At 37.1% G+C, this 20025-nt stretch overlaps 1 protein-coding gene across 1 annotated transcript in view; it reads right to left on the bottom strand.

Moving 5' to 3' along the window:
* LOC122813607 (calcium-activated chloride channel regulator 1-like) overlaps nucleotides 1-20025 on the bottom strand; it is a 769024-nt gene that overhangs the window by 541025 nt on the left and 207974 nt on the right. The window contains exon 6 of the mRNA XM_044086019.1: nucleotides 16957-17178. Coding sequence (XP_043941954.1) covers nucleotides 16957-17178 — 222 coding nt within the window. The remainder of the gene's footprint in view (nucleotides 1-16956; nucleotides 17179-20025) is intronic.

Consider the following 20025-nt stretch of genomic DNA (forward strand, 5'->3'; position numbering starts at 1 on the left):
GCACTGCCATATATAGGTGCATATACAGGTGCATTGAGGATGAAAGCATTGAGATATGCTACTCAACATGCATTTGTTTACATTATTGCATATCTATTTCCTATCCGCGGTGATAGTGCTGCGGTAGCATTGTCGCCTCACAGTTAGACTGGCGAGACGGGAGAGAGGGCTGGCATAATGGTTAAGGTGTCCACCTTAAAGATGAAAGGTGCAGGGTTCAAGTCTCACATGGGGTAATTAGCTAAGCCTAAAATGGCCCACAGGGGCAGTTAGCCTAGTACTAATCTATAAAAAAGAACATTCTTACCTTAAGGGTTGGGAGGGTGACCTAATGGTTAAGGTGTTTGCCTTGCAAGTACAAGGTGCAGGGTTTGAGTCTCACAAGGCATAATTGGCTAGGCTTAAAATGGCTCGCAAGGGCAGTTAGCTTAGTACTAACCTATGAACTTTGAACGAAGATGTTGTCCTGTTCGATTCTCAGCTAGAGCATCTTCTGTCTGGAGACATGCGTGAATGGGCGTACCTTCATTGAAGGTTGAGCGTCAGAGCTGGCAACTTGGCACATAAAAATCTACTGCCAATCATTAGAGGACCAGAGTTCTGCTGTGGCGACCCCTAACTGGGAAAAGCCGAAAGACACAACATTGCATATCTATTTCCTGTACCATTAATGCTTGACAACCCCCCCCCCCACCTTATTTATATATGAACTCTGAGGTCACCATACCTCAGAGAAAAGGGAATATTCCAGGAAATGGCAATTTCAGCCATAGTATACGTAAGTCATATTTTCAGTCATTCAGTCTTGCTATTCCAGGACTCACAATAATGAGTTTTGGAATATCGAATGGCTCCCATATTGGACTGCCACTTGGGTGCCATCACTGCCTCTCTGAGTCCATCTTCCTCCATTCACCAGAGCCAATGTTGTTCCCATGGCTGTTGCTTATCTGCCCCCATTGTAGGTACACTCCACACGGCAACCAGGATATGTTCACATACTGCTACCTACCCACTGCTGGTCTATCTATTGAAGCATGCCATGGCCACCTGAGCTGACACAGAGTATATTGCAGTAAGGCATATACCACAACCAGGAGTCCACAGTTGCACAACATGTTTATTCAGATCATGGCCTGAGTGTAGTATTGCATATATTATTTTTAATCTTGGTGCCACAGAGTATTGTGCCTATCTCTGTTTTGTACATTTTTCCCCTGCAGCCAATTCTTCCAAGGGTTCCTCAAACAGTACCTATTCCCCTATTGGCTCTGGTCTGTCATGTCACTAGTGGTAATCTCCCTTTCTAGTTGTCTATCACTATGTTATGCAGAACTTCAGCATGAACCATACCTCTTGACCTCAAAAAATCTGGAAAAAGCCTAAAATGACTGGTGGACAAATAGGGACAGATTTTAAATATTACTCTTATAAACATAGAAAGACCTGATGGGCTAAACTGTTGAGGCTACCAGCTGCATTCATGTCTGCTACTAGCTCACACTGTTCACAGTCATGGAAGGGATTGCTACTCTTATCTATGCCCCTATTGGTTTTGCATTAGCATGCATTTTCTGAAGGATGTGGAGTCTTAAACTCAAATGTTTGTCATTATTTAATGACTTCAATCCTCAGCTATTTGCCAGCAAAGTACAGATTTTAGGAGGAACACACCAAAAATATGAGGCAAAAATCTGGACATTCTGCAAAAATCTGTACAGTTGAGAGGTATGCATGAACAAATATCTTGCTGCAGATCTCTGAAACATACTGCAATGTTCAAACAGAGAAATTTAGGCAGCAGAAATGAGCATTGATCTGCCTGAAAACATGCTCAGTGATGTTTCAGGCCTACAAGAGTTTAGTCTCATAGTACATCTGAGCCATGTTCTGTGGGTTGCATATCAGTGTCATCAGCCATGGTTATAAGACATATCTGGAACTGATAATAATGTCCTTATTAGATGCCACCCTGTACATATCCTGCATACTATCTTGCATACTATCTGCCACTTGATGGAGTAGAAACTCTTACAGGTGATAATAATGTTTTCCATGTAGATTAGGTTATTCATACAGTGGGGGCTAAATCAGAGTCTCTTAGAAGCTCAGGAAAATGGTTTGTATTGTAGAGAGCCCCATCATGTCTTTTTTCTCCTTTATGATGCTCCACATGCTGTGGCTTAACATGAAAACACAGATGCCTATGAAACATTCACTCTGTCCTCTAAGGTTCACTGGAAGGACCATATATCAATAATTCTCAAATTTACATATATCTTAGTGTCCACAAGGATCAATATATCATACATACCATGAGATTCCATATAAGGGCAGTACCTGTCTATCAACTTTCATCTAGAGTCTGTCCAGATGACTGAGTCATGGAGGTGATGGTATATTGGGTATGGTGGGATCCTTATTGTAGATCAATGTGTATGTGTACCTTTAAGAAGCTACCCATGGGCTTGCACAAGTGTATAAATACTGAGCATGTGCAAGCCTGACTGCCATTTTGTAGTTAGCTGTTAAAATGTGGACATTAATGCATGTAAAGTTGGTCTCTTATTCATTTTGTTTATATTTTATGAAGCTGCTACCCATCCTGATGTGTTTTATGTAATAAAACCTCCAAAAAAATACCTTGCCTACTTCATCTTTCATGCCAAGGAGATGAGTATCATGGTGCCAGAATGGGATGTGGAGCTAAAACAGGCATGGTTCAACAAACAAATGGCCAGTAAGAACTCCAGTTTCTCCAGCTCGAATTAGTGAGTCATCCAGCTTCAGTTGATGGAATATAGATGGATCAACCAGATAAAAGGCACAATTCACAAAACAGGTCAGAAATGAATTTCAAATGTCTGATATTGCTAAGATAATTACTATGGAAAATGTTTGAAATAAAGTCCAAATTGCATAAAATGAATGAAATATAAGGACATGACCACATTTTTCAGTATGTGCTTGGTGAATCCATATTTTTCATATTAAACAAGGCTATCTGAGTTACAAGAAGTGTATGAAGTGTTCACATGTTTATGCATTATTACAGTACAGTCATTTCACAAAATGCAGCCGTTTTAGAGCATATTTTTGCAAAGCAAAGTGTTTCAAAGAGTTTATAGTGCATTTGAATGCTACTGCAAACTGCTGAGAGAAGAGAGTACAAGGGCTGTGTTTTCAGTATATTTATGCATACTTTGTTGGAATGACAAACAGATTTCAAAAACCAGGTCCATTAATGTTTGATGCTAATATTGCAGAGAACTGGAGAGTGTTTGAGCAAGAGTATGATATTTTCATACAGGCTGCAAATTTTGTTAAAGGTGGCTGTACAAAGGCATTTATTCTGCTTAATTTAGCTGGGTCAGAAGCCATAGAACTGGAGCGTCCATTTGTGTATACACCAGCTATCTATGCAGTTTAAGGTGGAAAACCATCATATTGTTGTTCAGGCTGAGTCAAGGGAGGGCTCTGATTCCTTAAAATGTAAATTTTTAGAAATGTGTAACCCCCAGACAAACATTACAATGGAAGGGCACTTATTTTACACAAGAGATCAAAAGCCTGGTGAAACTTCTGCAGTATATATAACTGACTTGAGAAACAAAGCTAAAATGTGCATTTTTGGTGATCTAAAGGATGAGTTGATAAAGAACAGACTTGTGTGTGATATTAAAAATTATGTTGTGAGAATGATTTTGTTTCATGACAGTGATTTAACTTTGAATAAGGCCATTGCCATTTGGCAAATATATGAGCAAACAGAAAAGTACACAAATATGCTTACTAATGAGAGATGCATGTTTTCAGTAACTTCTAAAGCTCACGTTGATGGTATGCAACAAGTGGTTAAAATAAACAGGCCCAAGCACATGGCAGTTATTGCAGCCCCTGCAGCATTCACTGGTAAACCCCAGAGCTTTCCAGTACATTCCAGAAATTACACAGTCTCAGTGAAGAATAAGAGTGAGTCAGCAAACTCAAAGGAAGGGCCAGCACCTAGTTACATTGCTAACTGTTGTAATTGTGGTGGAAACCATAAGTCTAAAAGAGAAAAATGCTAAGATTTTGGTCAGCAATGCCACAAATGTAATAAATGGAATCACTTCAAAAGATTTTGTAAATCAAAAGCCAAACATTATTTTATTAAAAGGGAACATTTTAAGAAATGAAGTAAAAATAACGTCAAAAAATGTCCCTGGGGAGTAAATGTTCCATTTAGTAGCAGTAACAGAACAGCAGCACCAATGAAGGTATAAAAGCAGCAGAACAAACCAAGGCACAGCAGGACCATAAAATAAGGATAAAAATAAAACTATTTTACTACAAAAGCAGTATCACAGCAGTATTACAAAGATAAGCACTTACACCAAAAGGCTTCTTCAAATGATATAAATCATACCAACAATGCTCACAAAAATACAAACTTTAAACCAATCAAAACTCAGAATTATTCTTTAAAAGGCAACAATCCTTTAAACGTATATATATAAAAATACATCTTACATTATTACAAATATGTATATAAACAGAAGTGAAAAAATATATACAAAAGTAATATATAAAATAAAAAAACTATATAAAAATACACACACACACATATATATATATATATATATATATATATATATATATATATATATACATATATGCAAAAACATGTATAAAAGATCTTCATTTAATACTAAGGGGTCTGAATTTCAAAATCAATTTTAAAAGGGCTTTTTCCTTAAGACCTAGACCTTGATCTGCCCTCAACCTAATGATCCATATCAATTCCCTAGTCTCAGTATAATTCCTAACATCCATCCTCGTGCACTAGGTATAATAACTTCAATAACTAAAAACTTAAAAACATGTTGCTCACCCTTTTGCATAACATGTTTAGATAGTGCATTGTTCTTGGAGCAAACACTAATATTATATAAATGTTCTCTAATCCTATCCTTCAGCATTCTATCAGTCTTACCCACATAATATGACCCACATGACACACAGTGGGCTAGGTAGACAACATGCTCTGTAGATCCTCTGAGCTGATACTCTAAATACATATCTCCATCCTGTCTCTGGATGTATGAAGTGGCCACCGCTATCAATACTTCCACCGAAATTACAGTGGCCACATGGAGTTGTGGAACAATTATTAACCATAGGACTGATAGCTGTCACATTTTTTGGATAACATAACATCCTTTTCAGGTTCAGTTTATTCTTATAGAGAAAACTAGGTATATCCCCTACTATTTGCTAAATCTCAGAGTTCACTGTTAAAATACTTCAATTCTTCTTAATAATATTCATTATGGTAGTCACATCATAGTGTCATTAGTATAAAATAAAGATACCTTCAGCCCCTTTTTGTCCTTATACTTATTCACATGTACAACATCCATCATGCTATTTGAAAAATAGAGACATTCCAAATCCCCCCAAGACCTGGTATCTCACCCAATTTCTTATCTACTTCAGAAATATTATACCCCCTTGTTACAAACATATTCCTCAGTTCTGATAACTCCAAACAGAACCCATTATCAGAGGCATTCAATCTTGATGCCCCCACACCTTGTCCTTTTATAACATTCCTAAAAACATAATTAGGATGCATACCATGTTCATGCAATAAAGTGTTTCAATAGCAGGGTTTCCTAAACGCATCTGTATTAACCATACCATTGTCTATTCTTTCTATAAAAACATCCAGGTACTCAATCCTAATCAGAGATGAAGCAATAGTAAATTTCAAGTAACCAGTTTCCCCATTTAACAAATCATAGAACATACCTAACTGCTCTATACTACAAGTCCAGATAAAAAATAAATCATCAACAAAGCGATGGTAGAAAGAGATGAATACATTAAAAAGTTCCATTTTAAACATATAATCCTAAATATATTGGCATAGATATTGGCACATGAAGTGCCCATAGCTATGCCATCTTTCTGCAAATAGACATCATCAAACATAAAGGCATTGTTCTCAAGAACTATTTCAAAAAACAAGCACACTAAATCTATAAATGATTCGGTATAACCACTATGTCTGGATAGGTATCTCTAAACACAGTCCCTTCTACATTTGGAATACTCGTAAAAATGATTGGACATCTAATATTACAAAATAGTAATCGATATTAGTGGGCAAAGTGCTAGTAAAGCTATACAGGTCAACTAAGAATTGCTTAGAGTCTTTCAAAACATACATATTCTTGTCTAGGATGGGTCACAGAAACCTTTCAACATAAAGTGAGAAAGGTTCTGCGCACCAACCATGTCCAGCTACTATGGGTTTCATTGGTGGCTTGAAACCATCTTTATGGATTTTCAGCAAACCTTGTATTAAGGGTATAAGTGGACTATCTATTTTCAGGTACTGAAACAACTCACATGAAATAAGTTTACTCTTTAAACTATCCTCTAACATAGAATTTATCCTCTGTCCCATTGCATGAACATTATACCTAGTTTGCGAGGAGGGATGTTAGGAATTATACTGAGAGTAGGGAAGTGAGATGGATCATTAGGCTGTGGGTAGATCAAGGTCTAGGCCTTAATGAAAAAGCCCTTTTAAAACTGATTTTGAAATTAAGAGCCCTTAGTATTAAATGAAGATCTTTTATGTATCTTTTTGCATATATGTGTATTTTTATATAGATTTTTTATTTTATATATTACTTTTGTATATATTTTTGTCATTTGTGTTTATATACATATTTGTAATATATATATATATATATATATATATATATAAGTTTAAAGGACTGTTGCCTTTTAAAGAATAATTTCCTAATTAATGAGTTCTGAGCTCTGATTGGTTTAAGGTTTGTATTTATGTGAGCAGTGTGTGGTATGATTTATATGGTCTGAAGAAGCCTTTTGGTGAAAGCACTTACCTTTGTAATACAGCTGTGATACTCCTTTTGTAGTAAAACTGTTTTATTTTTATGCTTATTTTATGGTACTGCTGTACCTTGGTTTGTTCCACTTCTTTTATACCTTCATTGATGCTGCTGTTATTTTAAGAAACAAGTTGATCAATTAGAGAGTCATGGGTTATGATTTCATTATTTTCATGTTGATGGTGTGTCAGTGCTTAGTGAAACAGTTAATGGGCCAAGAACAATTTTTTTTTGCTGTTTGGATAAATGGCAAACCCACAGATCTCAAAGTTGACACAGGCTCTAAGTGCAATGCTAAGTCAGCAGATACATATGCCAGAGGGTGTCCTGGTGAAAGGCTTGAGTTGACAAAGTGTGTGAAGCTTTTTGCCTATGGTAGGGAAGAAACTCAAACTCAAGGCTCAGTAATGCTTTCATGCTGCTCCCAGCAGAGTGGGAGATGCTACAACTTATTAGTTTATGTGGTCAAAAGGCATGCCCAGTCTTTATTAGGCCTCAGAGACTCTATGAAAATGGGACTGCTTTCATTCACTAAAGAAATCCATCATGTTATCTTAAAAGACCACAGTTCTAACTTTGCCCAGTCCATTTTTTCTTCCTATGCTGATCTCTTTGAAAACATACTAGGCAAGCTTTCAGTTGAGTACTCCATGAGGTTAGACCCAGATGTCAGTCAAGTTATCAGGCCAGCTCATAGCACTCCAGTAGTCATGCAGGACAGAGTCAAGGCTGAGTTAGACAAAACGTTGTGACAAGGTGTAATTTGTCCAGTAGAAGAACCGACAAAGTGGATATCATCCGTGGTGGTAGCACACAAAAAAAAATCTCCGCTGACATTAGAATATGTATAGATCCATGAGATTTTAACAAGGCACTGAAAAAAAACTCATCATCTAATAATGAGTACAGTCAAAGAAGTTGCTTCTATTATGCCAAATGCCACTGTTTTTTCTGTCTTAGATGCAAGAGTTCATTTTGGCAGATTTTGCTTGACAATAAATCTTTGTTCCTCACTACTTTCAGTACTCCATTTGGCAGGTACAGATTTTTGAGAATGCCATTTGGGATATATTCAGCAAGTGAAGTCTTTCAGTGTGTAATGGAGCAATTTTTTTCTGGCTATCCCTGTGCCATCATAGTAGACAGCATACTAGTAGGAGGTAATGGTGAAGCTGAGCATGACAGAAACCTCAGAAAAGCTCTGGAAAGATCTTGTCACGTGAATCTTAAGCTGAATCCTTAGAAATGCAAATTCAGTCTACTAGAAGTCACTTATGTTGGATCTCCCTGGTCAGCTTCAGTAAGAAGCTGAGATCCCTCATAGAATCCTCCAAAGTTAGTTATGAAAACAAAATCGCCATTGATTCTAAAGACAACCACAAAGCATTCTATAGCTATGTCAAGAATCTCAATGGCAATATTCAGATCTGCTCTGAGTTGCAGCACAATGGTACTAAATATACAGAACCAACTGATATTGCCAACATCCTGGCAGATAGGTTCAGCGTTAACTTTACCCCCCCCCCCCACCCCCTAAAGGGCCCATCTCTATACTGGAGGAATGCAAAGTTCCTGTAATCACAGCTGCACAAGTTAAAACCATACTCTCCAAAGCCAAGAACACAGCATCCATGGGACCTGATAACATCTCAGGCTGTGTTCTACATGAACTGCAGAATGAACTGGCACCCCACCTAAGCACCATGTTTAGTCATAGCCTCACCTCAAGCTTTGTGCCCACTGAATAGTGCACAGTGACGGTTATCCCACACCACAAAGGGGAGCCACCATGGATCCTGGGAACTACTGCCCCATTAGCCTAATGAGCCTGGTCTGCAAGGCCATGGAATGTATCATCATGGATCTTATAAACAAAGACACTGGTAATCTCCAAACTCTGGACCCCACCCAGTTCAGGTTTGTAAAAGGCCAATCATGTCTCCTAAACCAGATAGACTTCTTTGAAGCAGTCACCAAAGCTGTAGATGAAGGCAAGGTGGTTCACACAGCCTATCTAGATCTCACCAAGGCTTTGGACACCATCCCCTACTCTGGAATTATAGATAAACTCACTAAACTAGGTATACATCCCTATGTCACAAAATGGGTTGCCAACTGGCTCACTGACAGAACCCATGCTGTGAAAGTAGCAGGCCCCAAATTCAACTTCAGACCAGCAACAAGTGGAGTACCACAAGGTTCAGTCCAGGGTCCTCTCCTGTTTGGTATCTACTTTTCTGAAGTACAGGCTAACACAGAAGGTCTTTGGCTAATGAAGTTCGCAGATGACTCCAAACTAGGAGCCATAATCGAAACTCCTAACGATGGGGACATCCTACAAAATGTCCTCATGGAGACAGATGCCTGGTGTCAAAGCCATGGCCTCAAAGCCCAATGCCAAAAAGTGCATTGTCATCCCCTTTGGTAAAAACTCTTTACCCATGAGCTACAACATAGGTGGTAGTCTACTTAACACCGAAAGTGTGATAAGAAACCTTGGGACACAGGTGGACAGTAGTCTCTCCTTTGATAATCACATCACCAGAGTAGTGAGGAAAGGGTCTATATTAAAATCGTGAAAGCTTACTTTTGCAAATCCACATTCATTGACACATAAATGTCGAAGTCCTAAAATAGTGAAGAGTGAAAAAAGCGAATATGGAATGTCGAACGTCCTTTTTTTGGCCAGAAGAGTGATTGTGGGGATGAGAAAATAAATCCTTTTCCCCACTGTAGTGCAGTCTTGGAGTTGGTATATTTAAGTAGGGGGTGTGTGGGGGGTGCAGGCAGGCTTGCCCCCCTGCAAAAACATTTTAAAACGTGTTTCACTTTAGGTTTGTTATGTTGGGTTTACCTTACCTGTATGGCGCTGTTGCTTCTGGGAATACATTCGATGTTGTGATTTTCACGTTTTTCGCCCTTCGCTGTTTTTGGATTTTGACATTTATGTGTCGATGAATGTGGATTCGCGAAAGTAAGCTTTCGCAATTTTAATATAGACCCATCAGGAAATCCTTCTACGTGGCACACCTCATCACAAAAGTTGTCTCATCCAGGAAAAAAGAGGTAATTGTTTCCCTCTACTCATCACTCAATATACCCATTATCGAGTACAACACCCCTTTTGGTATGTACCTCACAAGACATCTACAACAACTGGAAAGGCTGCAGAAATACCTCACAAAGAGGATTACCAGCCTCAAACAGATGCCCTATGCAGACCTTCTAAACAAACTCCAGCTTTACTCCATCGCATATCACCTACTCAGAGGCAATCTCTGCATAACATACAAAGCTATGTCAAACCCAAAGCTGTTGGACTTGCTCCACTTAAAGAAATCCCAATCCCTCTGAGCTACATGCTCTAGGGACCTAAACCTTGTCACCACAATAAACAGAACATGCTGGAGGGATAGATTCCTGCCCCAGAGACTTCCCATACTCTGGAACAAACTACCTCTCTATATCAAACAAAGCTATTCATTAGCACTCTTCATCTTGATGATTGGATGGGAAATAGGAATTTCACCCCGGGGATCACCCCTGTGGCTCTGCTCGACAGGTGTACAGGAAAATAACTTTCTTGGGTGGCGAAAGCAAGGGTACCTTTTTGGCTAGGCTTATATAAGCCCTAGGGGCAATAGCCTGGTACCTACCTATGAACCTATGAACCTACTTATTTACCAGTTCAGGCTTATGACCAAAGCCTTCTAAACAAAAAGTCATTCTCGAGATGCCCAGTACCAGACAATGTTTAAACCCTACAAAGTTCTCTTGGTATGATCAACTATCTTGGCAAGTTCATTCCAGACTTGAATCAAACAGCAGCACTGCTTAGAGAGTTGACACACAAAGATATATCTTGGTCTTGGTTAGAACAATACCAGAGAGCATTTGATGTCTTGAAACAGAGAACTGCCAGCCCACCTACTCTTAGATATTATGATGTTCACAAGCCAGTTACTCGTTTATGTGATGCTTTGAAATTTGGTCTTGGCACAGTCATTCTACAAGAGGATCAAACTATTGCCTATGCATCCAGATCTCTAACCCAACCTGAAATGCAGTATACCCAGATAGATTAAGAGCTTTTGGCTATTGTATTTGCATGTTCCAAGTTCCATGATTATGTGTGTGGTAGACCTATCCAGATCGAAACAGACCATCAGCTTTTAGTCACTATTCTGAGAAAGCCTATGCACACAGCTCCAGCCAGACTGCAAAGCATGATGCTGAAATTGCAAAAGTATAATTTTAAGCTTGTCTACAAGAAAGGCAAACTTCATTATCTAGCTGATACATTATCCAGATCTCCCCGAGCAACCACTGAACAGCATGACAATGAACATCTTGATTTTGAATTAATGAAAGTGTGAATTTTTTCTTCCACATATCTGGATGAGCTTAGAGATCACACAGATGCAGACCAAGTTTTACAACAGCTCAACTCCATTATCAAACATGGATGGCCAACAAAGTAATCTTGCTTACCTCAAGAAGTGCAAACTTACTTTCCATACAAAGATGAGATTTTGTTTGACAATGGTATCATCCTGAAAGGTGCTAAAGTTATTGTTGCACAGTCCTTGCAACAAGAGTACATCACTATCTTGCACTGAGGTCACCCAGGAGTAGACTCAACAAAAAGAAAGGTGAGAGGACTAGTATTTTGGCTTTCACTGTCACAAGATATTGAGACAGTGTTATCTTCTTGTTCTGTGTGTAACAGTACTAGGTCACATCAACAGAAAGAGCTGCTTCGGCTAAACCAGATTCCAGAATTACCTTGGTCGACAGTAGCAACCGACATTTTCAAGTGGAATGGTCAACATTATTTGGTGGTAAAAGACTCTTACTCAAATTCATTTTAGATTGACCTACTTCCCAGTCTAGCATCCAGTACTGTCATTACCAAGATGAAATGTCATTTTGCAGTTCATTGATCTCCACGTAACGTTATTTCTGACAATGGCACGCAGTTTACAAGGCAACAGTTCAAAAGATTTGCCAAAGACTGGGATTTTACACATGTCACAAGTAGCCCAGGGTATCCTCAGTCAAATGGTTTGGCAGAACGCACAGTTCAGAGTGCAAAACAGTTACTAGAGAAGTCGATAAGAGATAACAGTGATATTTTTCTGAATCTTCTGAATCTTAGAAACATTCTACGTGATAAAGATCTTGGTTCACCTGCCCATTAGCGTCTGTCGAGACAAACCAGAACTAAATTACCAATTAGTAGTCAATTGTTGGTTCCATGTGTGAAGAACAACACATCTGTGAAAACCAATCTGTTGAAGAAGTGTTTAATCCAGAAGTCCTATTACAATAAGACCAGCAAACTGCTCAACCCATTACAAGAGGGAGAAGTGGTAAGGTTGCAAATGTCCAGAAGTTATGATTGGATTGGAGTCATGAAGAGTATTTGCCTAGATCCCAGATTGTACATTGTGGAATCACAAGGAGCAAAATTTAGGCAGAATCAGAGACATTTGTTACCATTATCTGAACCTACACCATAGCATATAACCTGTGAGAAAGACTCTTTGTCTCAGAGTGAGTTGCCCAGTGTTCCAGTTCCAGTGGAAGTTCCAAAGAGTATTCCCATTCCTGTGATGAATCCTGAAGTTCCTGATATGAGTTGTTCACTGAAGACTGTCCCTGTTGCTAACCCAGTTCTGATTATTGTATAACTAGATCAGGTCATATTTCCAGACCATGTTACAGATACACGACTTGGACATAACTGTTGTGTTCATCTTCTTGTGTCTATATTAATGCATGTCTAACTGCAATGTCTTTTATTAAGGGCAATATTTTTAAGAGGGAGGATGTCAATCAGTGTGTGTGTATGTACCTTTAAGAAGCTATCCATGGGCTTGCACAAGTGTATATAAATACTAAGCACGTGAGCCTAACTCCTATTTTGTAGTTAGCTGTTAAGATGTGAACATGTATTTGTGTAAGGTCTGTCTGTTATTCAGTTTGTTTATATTTTATGAGGCTGCAATCCATCCTAATGTGTTTTATGTAATAGCCTCCAAAAGAAATACCTTCCCTACTTCATCTTTCATGTCTAGGAGACGAGCGACACTTATATTCTATCATGGATACAGACTAGAAAGATTGGCCTGTAACATATATTGCTCAGCTATTATGGTTGTTCTCTAAACATCACATTGTGGTCTCTGTCACAGTTCACCAAGAAACCTCGAGAAATAGAACTACTGCCAGCTGTGGCTGAATATGCAATTTTTATACTTTTCTGAATCACTCCATATATTGTTTCCTTTCTTTTGCATCATCATGTGGTCATTAGCAAATTATACCAACCATGCAATTTCACTTGTTTGCACAATGGTGCTACCTGTGCTTCTGAACTGATCACAATCTGTGCTGTTCCATTTCATGCAGCTTTGTCTAGTGTACTGCATTATTTATTTCTGACTCCTGGCCAATGTTTCTGATGTTAGTTTCTACAGAGTGTATTGTTACTGGTTTGGGGAGAACATATTACTTGCTTCTGTGCTTTATACTTGCATTTGCCATTTTTTTAGTTGTCTCATTATCCTAATAAAGATTGATTCTGTAAAAAAAAGGCATGCAGAAGAGGAAGACATCTTGTTGACAAAAAAGTGCAGGATCTGTACTGATCCTCCACATTTCGCGTTATTAAATTCACTCTTTTTTGCTGCTGATATTAATTTGGTCTTGTAGTACAAGTACATGTTTATGTATGGTATAATACAAGCAAACAAAGAAAGCATTTATATGCATCTTATTTTGATTAAAGAGGTACCGCCGTGTCAGTTTATCGGTTTATGCATCTAGTACATTATCTGTGAAGAAGCATTAAGTGCTATGATCAAGCTGCTGTCACTCTGTCTACTGTGGCCTACAAATCGTCTTTATATGACAGTAGATAACTTTGTTTTAGCTTCTTTCTTTTTTGGTTTCACTAATAGTATTCTCTGCATTTAAAAACAGAACTATTAATTTCATCACAGGCTCAATTCACTGACACCAAACTCATCAAGTTTTAAGTCCTTTCAGTGTGATAACTGCAATCTCAGAGAAGGGTGGTATGAAGTCCCCCACACTATGGTTAAGGATGAACTCCTTCTGAAACATTACACTATAGCGCCCAACTCCAAAGGCTTGCTTTCCATGCAAATGGCCACTTACACAGAGAGTTGACTGAGAGCAGGTGTTTTGGAATCTAGTCCTCATAGTAAACCTGTTTATAGGTAGGACTTACACTGAAGTAAGGCACTTACACTCAGAGCAGGTCTTTCTGAATCATGGCAGACTCACACTGAAAGCAACTCTTTTGCAATCTAGCCCTATATTTTTCAAACTTTCTGATGACTGAAACTCAGTGAGTTTCATCTTGATGAGTTAAGCCTAAACAATCTTTCAAGTTTCTACTAATTATTTATTGCTGTTTGGAAACTGGTATCAACATCTCTTGTCTGTATTATGCTGCTTTATTTTTTTGTTTATTAATTGTCATTTATTTATCTGCTCATTATTAAGGTAACTTTTGCAAATGTGATATGACGTATAACATTTAGAATATTGTCTTTCTCTACTTACTGATGCATTTCTTCCTTTAATCTTGTTGTAAATTGTTACTATATAACTGAACATCGTTCTTGTCAAAATATATCTGAAATACTTGTGGTCAAGCTCCAAACAGAATGATGGCACATAACAAAGGTTTTAGTTCAAATTTCATACAGACCAAACATGTGGTAAGTATATCAGCCTGCCAGCTAATTATCACTGCCATGTTTATTTAAATAAAAATAGAAGAGGTAAGTTTGATAAACAAAAAAGGAAATAAAATGTATGATAAATAGCTGCCAGCACAAGATCAGTAACCTGGAAATAGTTCAAGTGATGTAAAGTTCCATACCCACGAATATAAACATCAAACAATTTTTTTAATCAAACATGTTTGTTATATTGCTTAGAAGAACAATAAAATTAATTAACAAGACATTTAGCTGTATGATTTGCACAATGATGCTGAGCAGAGAAACAGAATTTTCCAAAAGTGAAACATTTGCCAGAGCCTGTGTCCCATATAGGAATCATCTACAGGTTTATGCAATCAAGGCTTTCATCACCCAGATAACCACTGCAACCATTTATAATCAAGTTTATGAAATATACAGATAAATTATTAATGTTCACGGTGGTGCAGCGGTAGCGTTGTCGCCTCACAGCAAGAGGTTCTCCCGTTCGATTCTCGGCTGGAGCGCCTCCTGTGTGGAGTCTGCATTTCCTCCCCATGGTCGAGTGGCGTTCGAAAGACATGAGTGAATGGGCGTGCCTTTGTTGAAGGTTGGGCGTCAAGCTGGCACCGCAAAAATCTACTGCCAATCATTAGCGGACTGGAGTTCCGCTGTGGCAACCCCTAACCAGGAAAAGCCGTAAGAAGAAGAACTGGTGTAAAAAGTATCCCCTATAAATATAAAGGTTATGCGTTAAGGAAGGAAAATGATTTTTCTACAAACTTACTGTGAAAAGGACAGAAACCTTGTCCTTGCTGAAACTGCTGCAAGTAAAAGGCAAAAATATTACTACCCAAGTAATTTACTGAAATAAGAATGACCTTAAGAAGGGTTACACAATTCTTGAAAATGTTTCCTGAACAATGCAAATGTAATCTTTTTTTTTTTTTTTTTCTGATGAAAGATAACAGCATTTGCTACTTTTGTTTTGGAACAGAACATTGACCAGATTTAACCATTTGCAATTTAGCCCAGTTTACATGCATAGTGAGAAGAAGAAAAGTGAAATAAAAGGTATAAATGAGATATACAGCATATCAGCATAACATACACGTAAAAACACATATTAAGAAGAAAGTTTAAAAAGTGGGATCAGATGTATACAATGCATACTGCAGATATTATAGGTGATGTAAATGTGATCCAGCCAAAAGAACAGACATAGTTTATACAAATATAGAGGAAAGTTATAGCAGTGAAAAGTGTAAAACTAGTAGAATACTAAGAGCTGCAATAGATGAGCTAATAACAGGAGAAGTAGATATTAGATATATAGTATGAAATCAATAGGGTCAATGGGGAAACAGTGAGTATGAGGTTGGAGAGGTTAGGAGATTTAGCAGCTAAGGTTTCTGGAATTTATGTAACAGTGCATGCACAGGAGTTAGGTAGCATGGCCTTGTGTTTGCTGAGATATGGAAATGGTGGATTAATCATCTGACTGAATTAAAATATTTTTAATTTGTAAATTATTTTTCAAATGAGAAGAGAAAGGCTTACAATCTATTTTAAATATTTCACCTTCTTCACGTGCAATTTTTGTCAATATCCACAATTTTTAAGAGCTTTTAAAAAGGATACTGATATTGTGGAATTGGAGCAAAAGCTATGAGGAAGTTTGATAAAGGCTGTAGTCCAGGGAGGCCCCCAGGATAACTTATTTATAACATAGTCATGACAACTTAACAGATATATAGCTGCAACATAATCAGCAAGAGTACTCTGCATCATACTTATTATTCACCAGCACATAAAATTATAGTTGTGCTCACAAATTTTACATTTTAAGCTATTTATATGATGATAACATATTTTACTATTGTTTAAAACTTGTGCTAGTTTCAGACTATATCATCTATAAACTATTCATAATCAACTTGCTAAAAGTAAAATATTAGCTTGTGCTTCTCTTCTGCTTTTTCTTTAACTATCCTATTTTGAGACATGACTTAGAAAATCATTTAATGACTTATAATACTTTTGTAAGTCATTTTAATGACAAAATCTAAACATGGAAAATGTCAGGAAGAGCTATGCTGTTTGCATTTAGAAAAATAATTTTACACTTAAATTCAAGAAATATCATCGCTTTTAAAAACGAAATAAGTAAAATGACCATTAAATGCTCTCATTCATTTCTTAAAGCAGGGATGTAAGCCTAATTGATCATACCCTTTTTTAATTAGCAAATTTCATTTGATGAAAACAAGTACATTTGCTGTTCACACAATTTTTAAAAAGTAACTTACATTGGCCATACTTCCAGAGGTATCAAGCACTAAACAAACAACTCTGTCACCAGCTTGCAGCAGTGTCACCATGGGCAGTGGTGGAGAACTAGTCATTGGTGTGGTGTCTTTAAGGTCTTTTGAATTGCTGATCACATCCCATGTGCTTCGATAATTGCACATTCGATTCTGTAAGTTCGGAGCTTCAGAATTGTGTGTTTTGTTGTCACAGAAGTCTACTACCTATAAAAAATAATGTAGAACAATTATACAAATACTTAATGGGACAGTTTGCCAGAATTTGCTTAAACAAAATTATTTCTGAGTGGTACAATTAATAGAACATGGCTTGTAGTCAAACATTTCCTTTTTTTCAAGTCTGTCTCCCTTCAAACATCTCTCAATCCATTTGAAGTTGTATTTTGTTCTTAAACAAAGTTGAGTAGCATACTGTCTTTCAAATTACATTGTTTTATCTATTCTAGCATTACATTTATCCAATATTCTTTTGATTTCAGATAATTTTATGACTTTAAATGTGTCATGGAACATAGTATTAAAATTTATCTTTTTTTTCTTTATAAAAATGTTATTCAAACAAATTTTTGCTGGAGTTAATATGATAGTTTTGAAATCTTGCATCTGAAAACTTTATATTAATTATTATGTGTGCAGAAGGGTTTATTCCAACAATGAGTAAGTATAAATAAAGGAAAATATCCTTCCTACAGATGCTGCTGATGGCAGAGGAAGCTGGAAGGAGTGTTGTCTAGCACACTGCATACTTCTGCAACTACCTTTTGTTTTGCTGTTCCCCTTGACCCTTGTACTCTGCTGGCCTATTCATTGCTTCAAAACCAACACCCTCTTAAGGACACATGAAGAGGAAGATGTGAGCCAGAGACCAGAGCTGTCATCCCAAGGGCTGATAGGATATTTTTTAAATGCACCTAGCCTTCCCCCTCACCTATGCCTTGGCAGTGCTCAATGGGAGGATACAAAATGACTACAGTATAGGGATATAATTTGCTCATGTAGGCAACATTACCCCTCAAGTCAGATGTACCTTCTTGTAATCAAAAGCCTCCTGCTGGTCTGCTATAGCTGTTGCGGATTCTGTGACAGTGCTTATGTCACCAAGACACATGCTCCCTCCACCCTCATGCCTTAGAGGAAGAAGTGAGTTAGCAATGACCCTTCATTTCTCTCAGCCCTTCAGCACTTGAATGACTAGCTTGACAGAGTTACAGCGAACAGCCCCATCTATCCATTATATGGAGTCAGCAATATAGTACCTTGAGAATGAAGATACTAATAAGTCTGCTATCATTGTCCCAAGAGGCGGCACCTACAAAGTGGGAACTTTTAATACATTATCCATTTCAGGGAATTCTCTTAATTAAATTCACTCATTTTCAGTTTAGTTAATCTACTTTAAGGTAATTTATTTTATTTTAAATTTAATTATGTGTTGCATAGGGCAAAACACTGATCCTGGTACAGACAATGGTTTGCAAAAGATCAAATCAGAAACACATTAGTTATTACAAATATTGAGAACTAAGAAACAATCACACAGTAGTAGTTATATACTATTTACAAATGAAAAGATGGAATGATTGGGACCTCTTCAGCTTCATCCTGGAGTATGAAAAGATCAAATCAGAGCCACAGTAGTAAGTACAAATATTATGAAGTTGGAATAATCAAACAGTATTAGTTATTTAGAAATTATGAAGAAAACTTGTATCATAACAAAACAGAAGGTATACAAAGATTGGCAACCACATTCTTGCAACTGATTACAATATTTACATTTATAATACAGTGGTGGTCCAAAAGAGAAGGGATGAGTACAAATAGAGTCAACTTCTGACTAAAGCTGAGGTAAAAGCAAATCAACAAATCCAACGCAAAAACCTTAAAAGGAGGAAACAAAAGGCCTGAACTGATATTGTCATTTAAATTAATTTATTGAGCACATACCTCCAAATATATGTTATTACAATTATGGATCTTTTCTTTCTGGACCTCCATTGAAAAGTTGTTTTGCACAGACATTCTCAGTAACAAATAGAAACAAGTAAAAATAATTAACAATGGACATCATTATAATAATAAAATTAATAATGAAACAAATAAAACCTGTCCTTTATTTAATTAGTAAAACCATCATGTGACAGTATCCAATACTGAAAATACAAAGTTTTTAGCCCCAGCATGGTTAGTTTCCTTTTATTTAACTACAAATTGATGGGTTATAAGATATGTATATTTCAATGCTGGAAACTATTAGTTTGACTGAAAGAGGGGGAAGAGATTTTGTGTCTATAAAATTTGTAAATAGAAAAAGCTATTAAGAAATCAAACAGCATATCAAAACAGTACCCCTTATGGTCTGATGTTTCTTAAGACAAAAATAAGGTCACTATGGGGAATCAGAATTGAGTTTTTTAGCACTTGATGCTGTTTGCTTGACTCCACGGGGGCGGGGGGGGTTGAGACATTAGTCAAAGGAAGGGATTTACTGTGGCAGTTAGAAATAAATGCAGACAGTTTCATTTTCCTGGATTAAATGATCAATAGTTATACAAAGTGTTTCTTTTCTTTTAAATGACACTTTTAAAATGAATTGGATTATCTTGTGACTTTAGTCACATGATGCCTTTACTGGCTGTGCAAAGGCATGAATCTATAGTTTTAGAATTTAGCAGTAATCCTTTCCTGTCTGCGGGTAATGGAGGATTTACCCACAGCTGATATAGTCTGATATTGAGGGCAAAATCAAAGTAATTAAACAAAACCAACCATGGATAAATCCTGCATTGTCCACAAACATGAGCAGCTTGTTTTAATACAATAAACTATTGAAACAGAAATTGTTTATCTGTTTTAAAATAATGTAATTGTATAATGACACTTTAGTCATCTTAGTATGGGACAGCATAAGCCTTCTTCCTTGGTTGAGATGGTTTAAGCAAATAGTATGCCTGCATTCAGCATTTACCTTCCAATGCTTGCATAGAATAATCAACTCTCTGTTATATTTCATTTAATTTTAATCAGACAGACAGACATAATAAATACTTA

Source organism: Protopterus annectens, chromosome 10.part0 (genome assembly GCF_019279795.1).
Source record: "Protopterus annectens isolate FY-2018-M chromosome 10.part0, PAN1.0, whole genome shotgun sequence".
Lineage (NCBI taxonomy): Eukaryota > Metazoa > Chordata > Ceratodontiformes > Protopteridae > Protopterus > Protopterus annectens.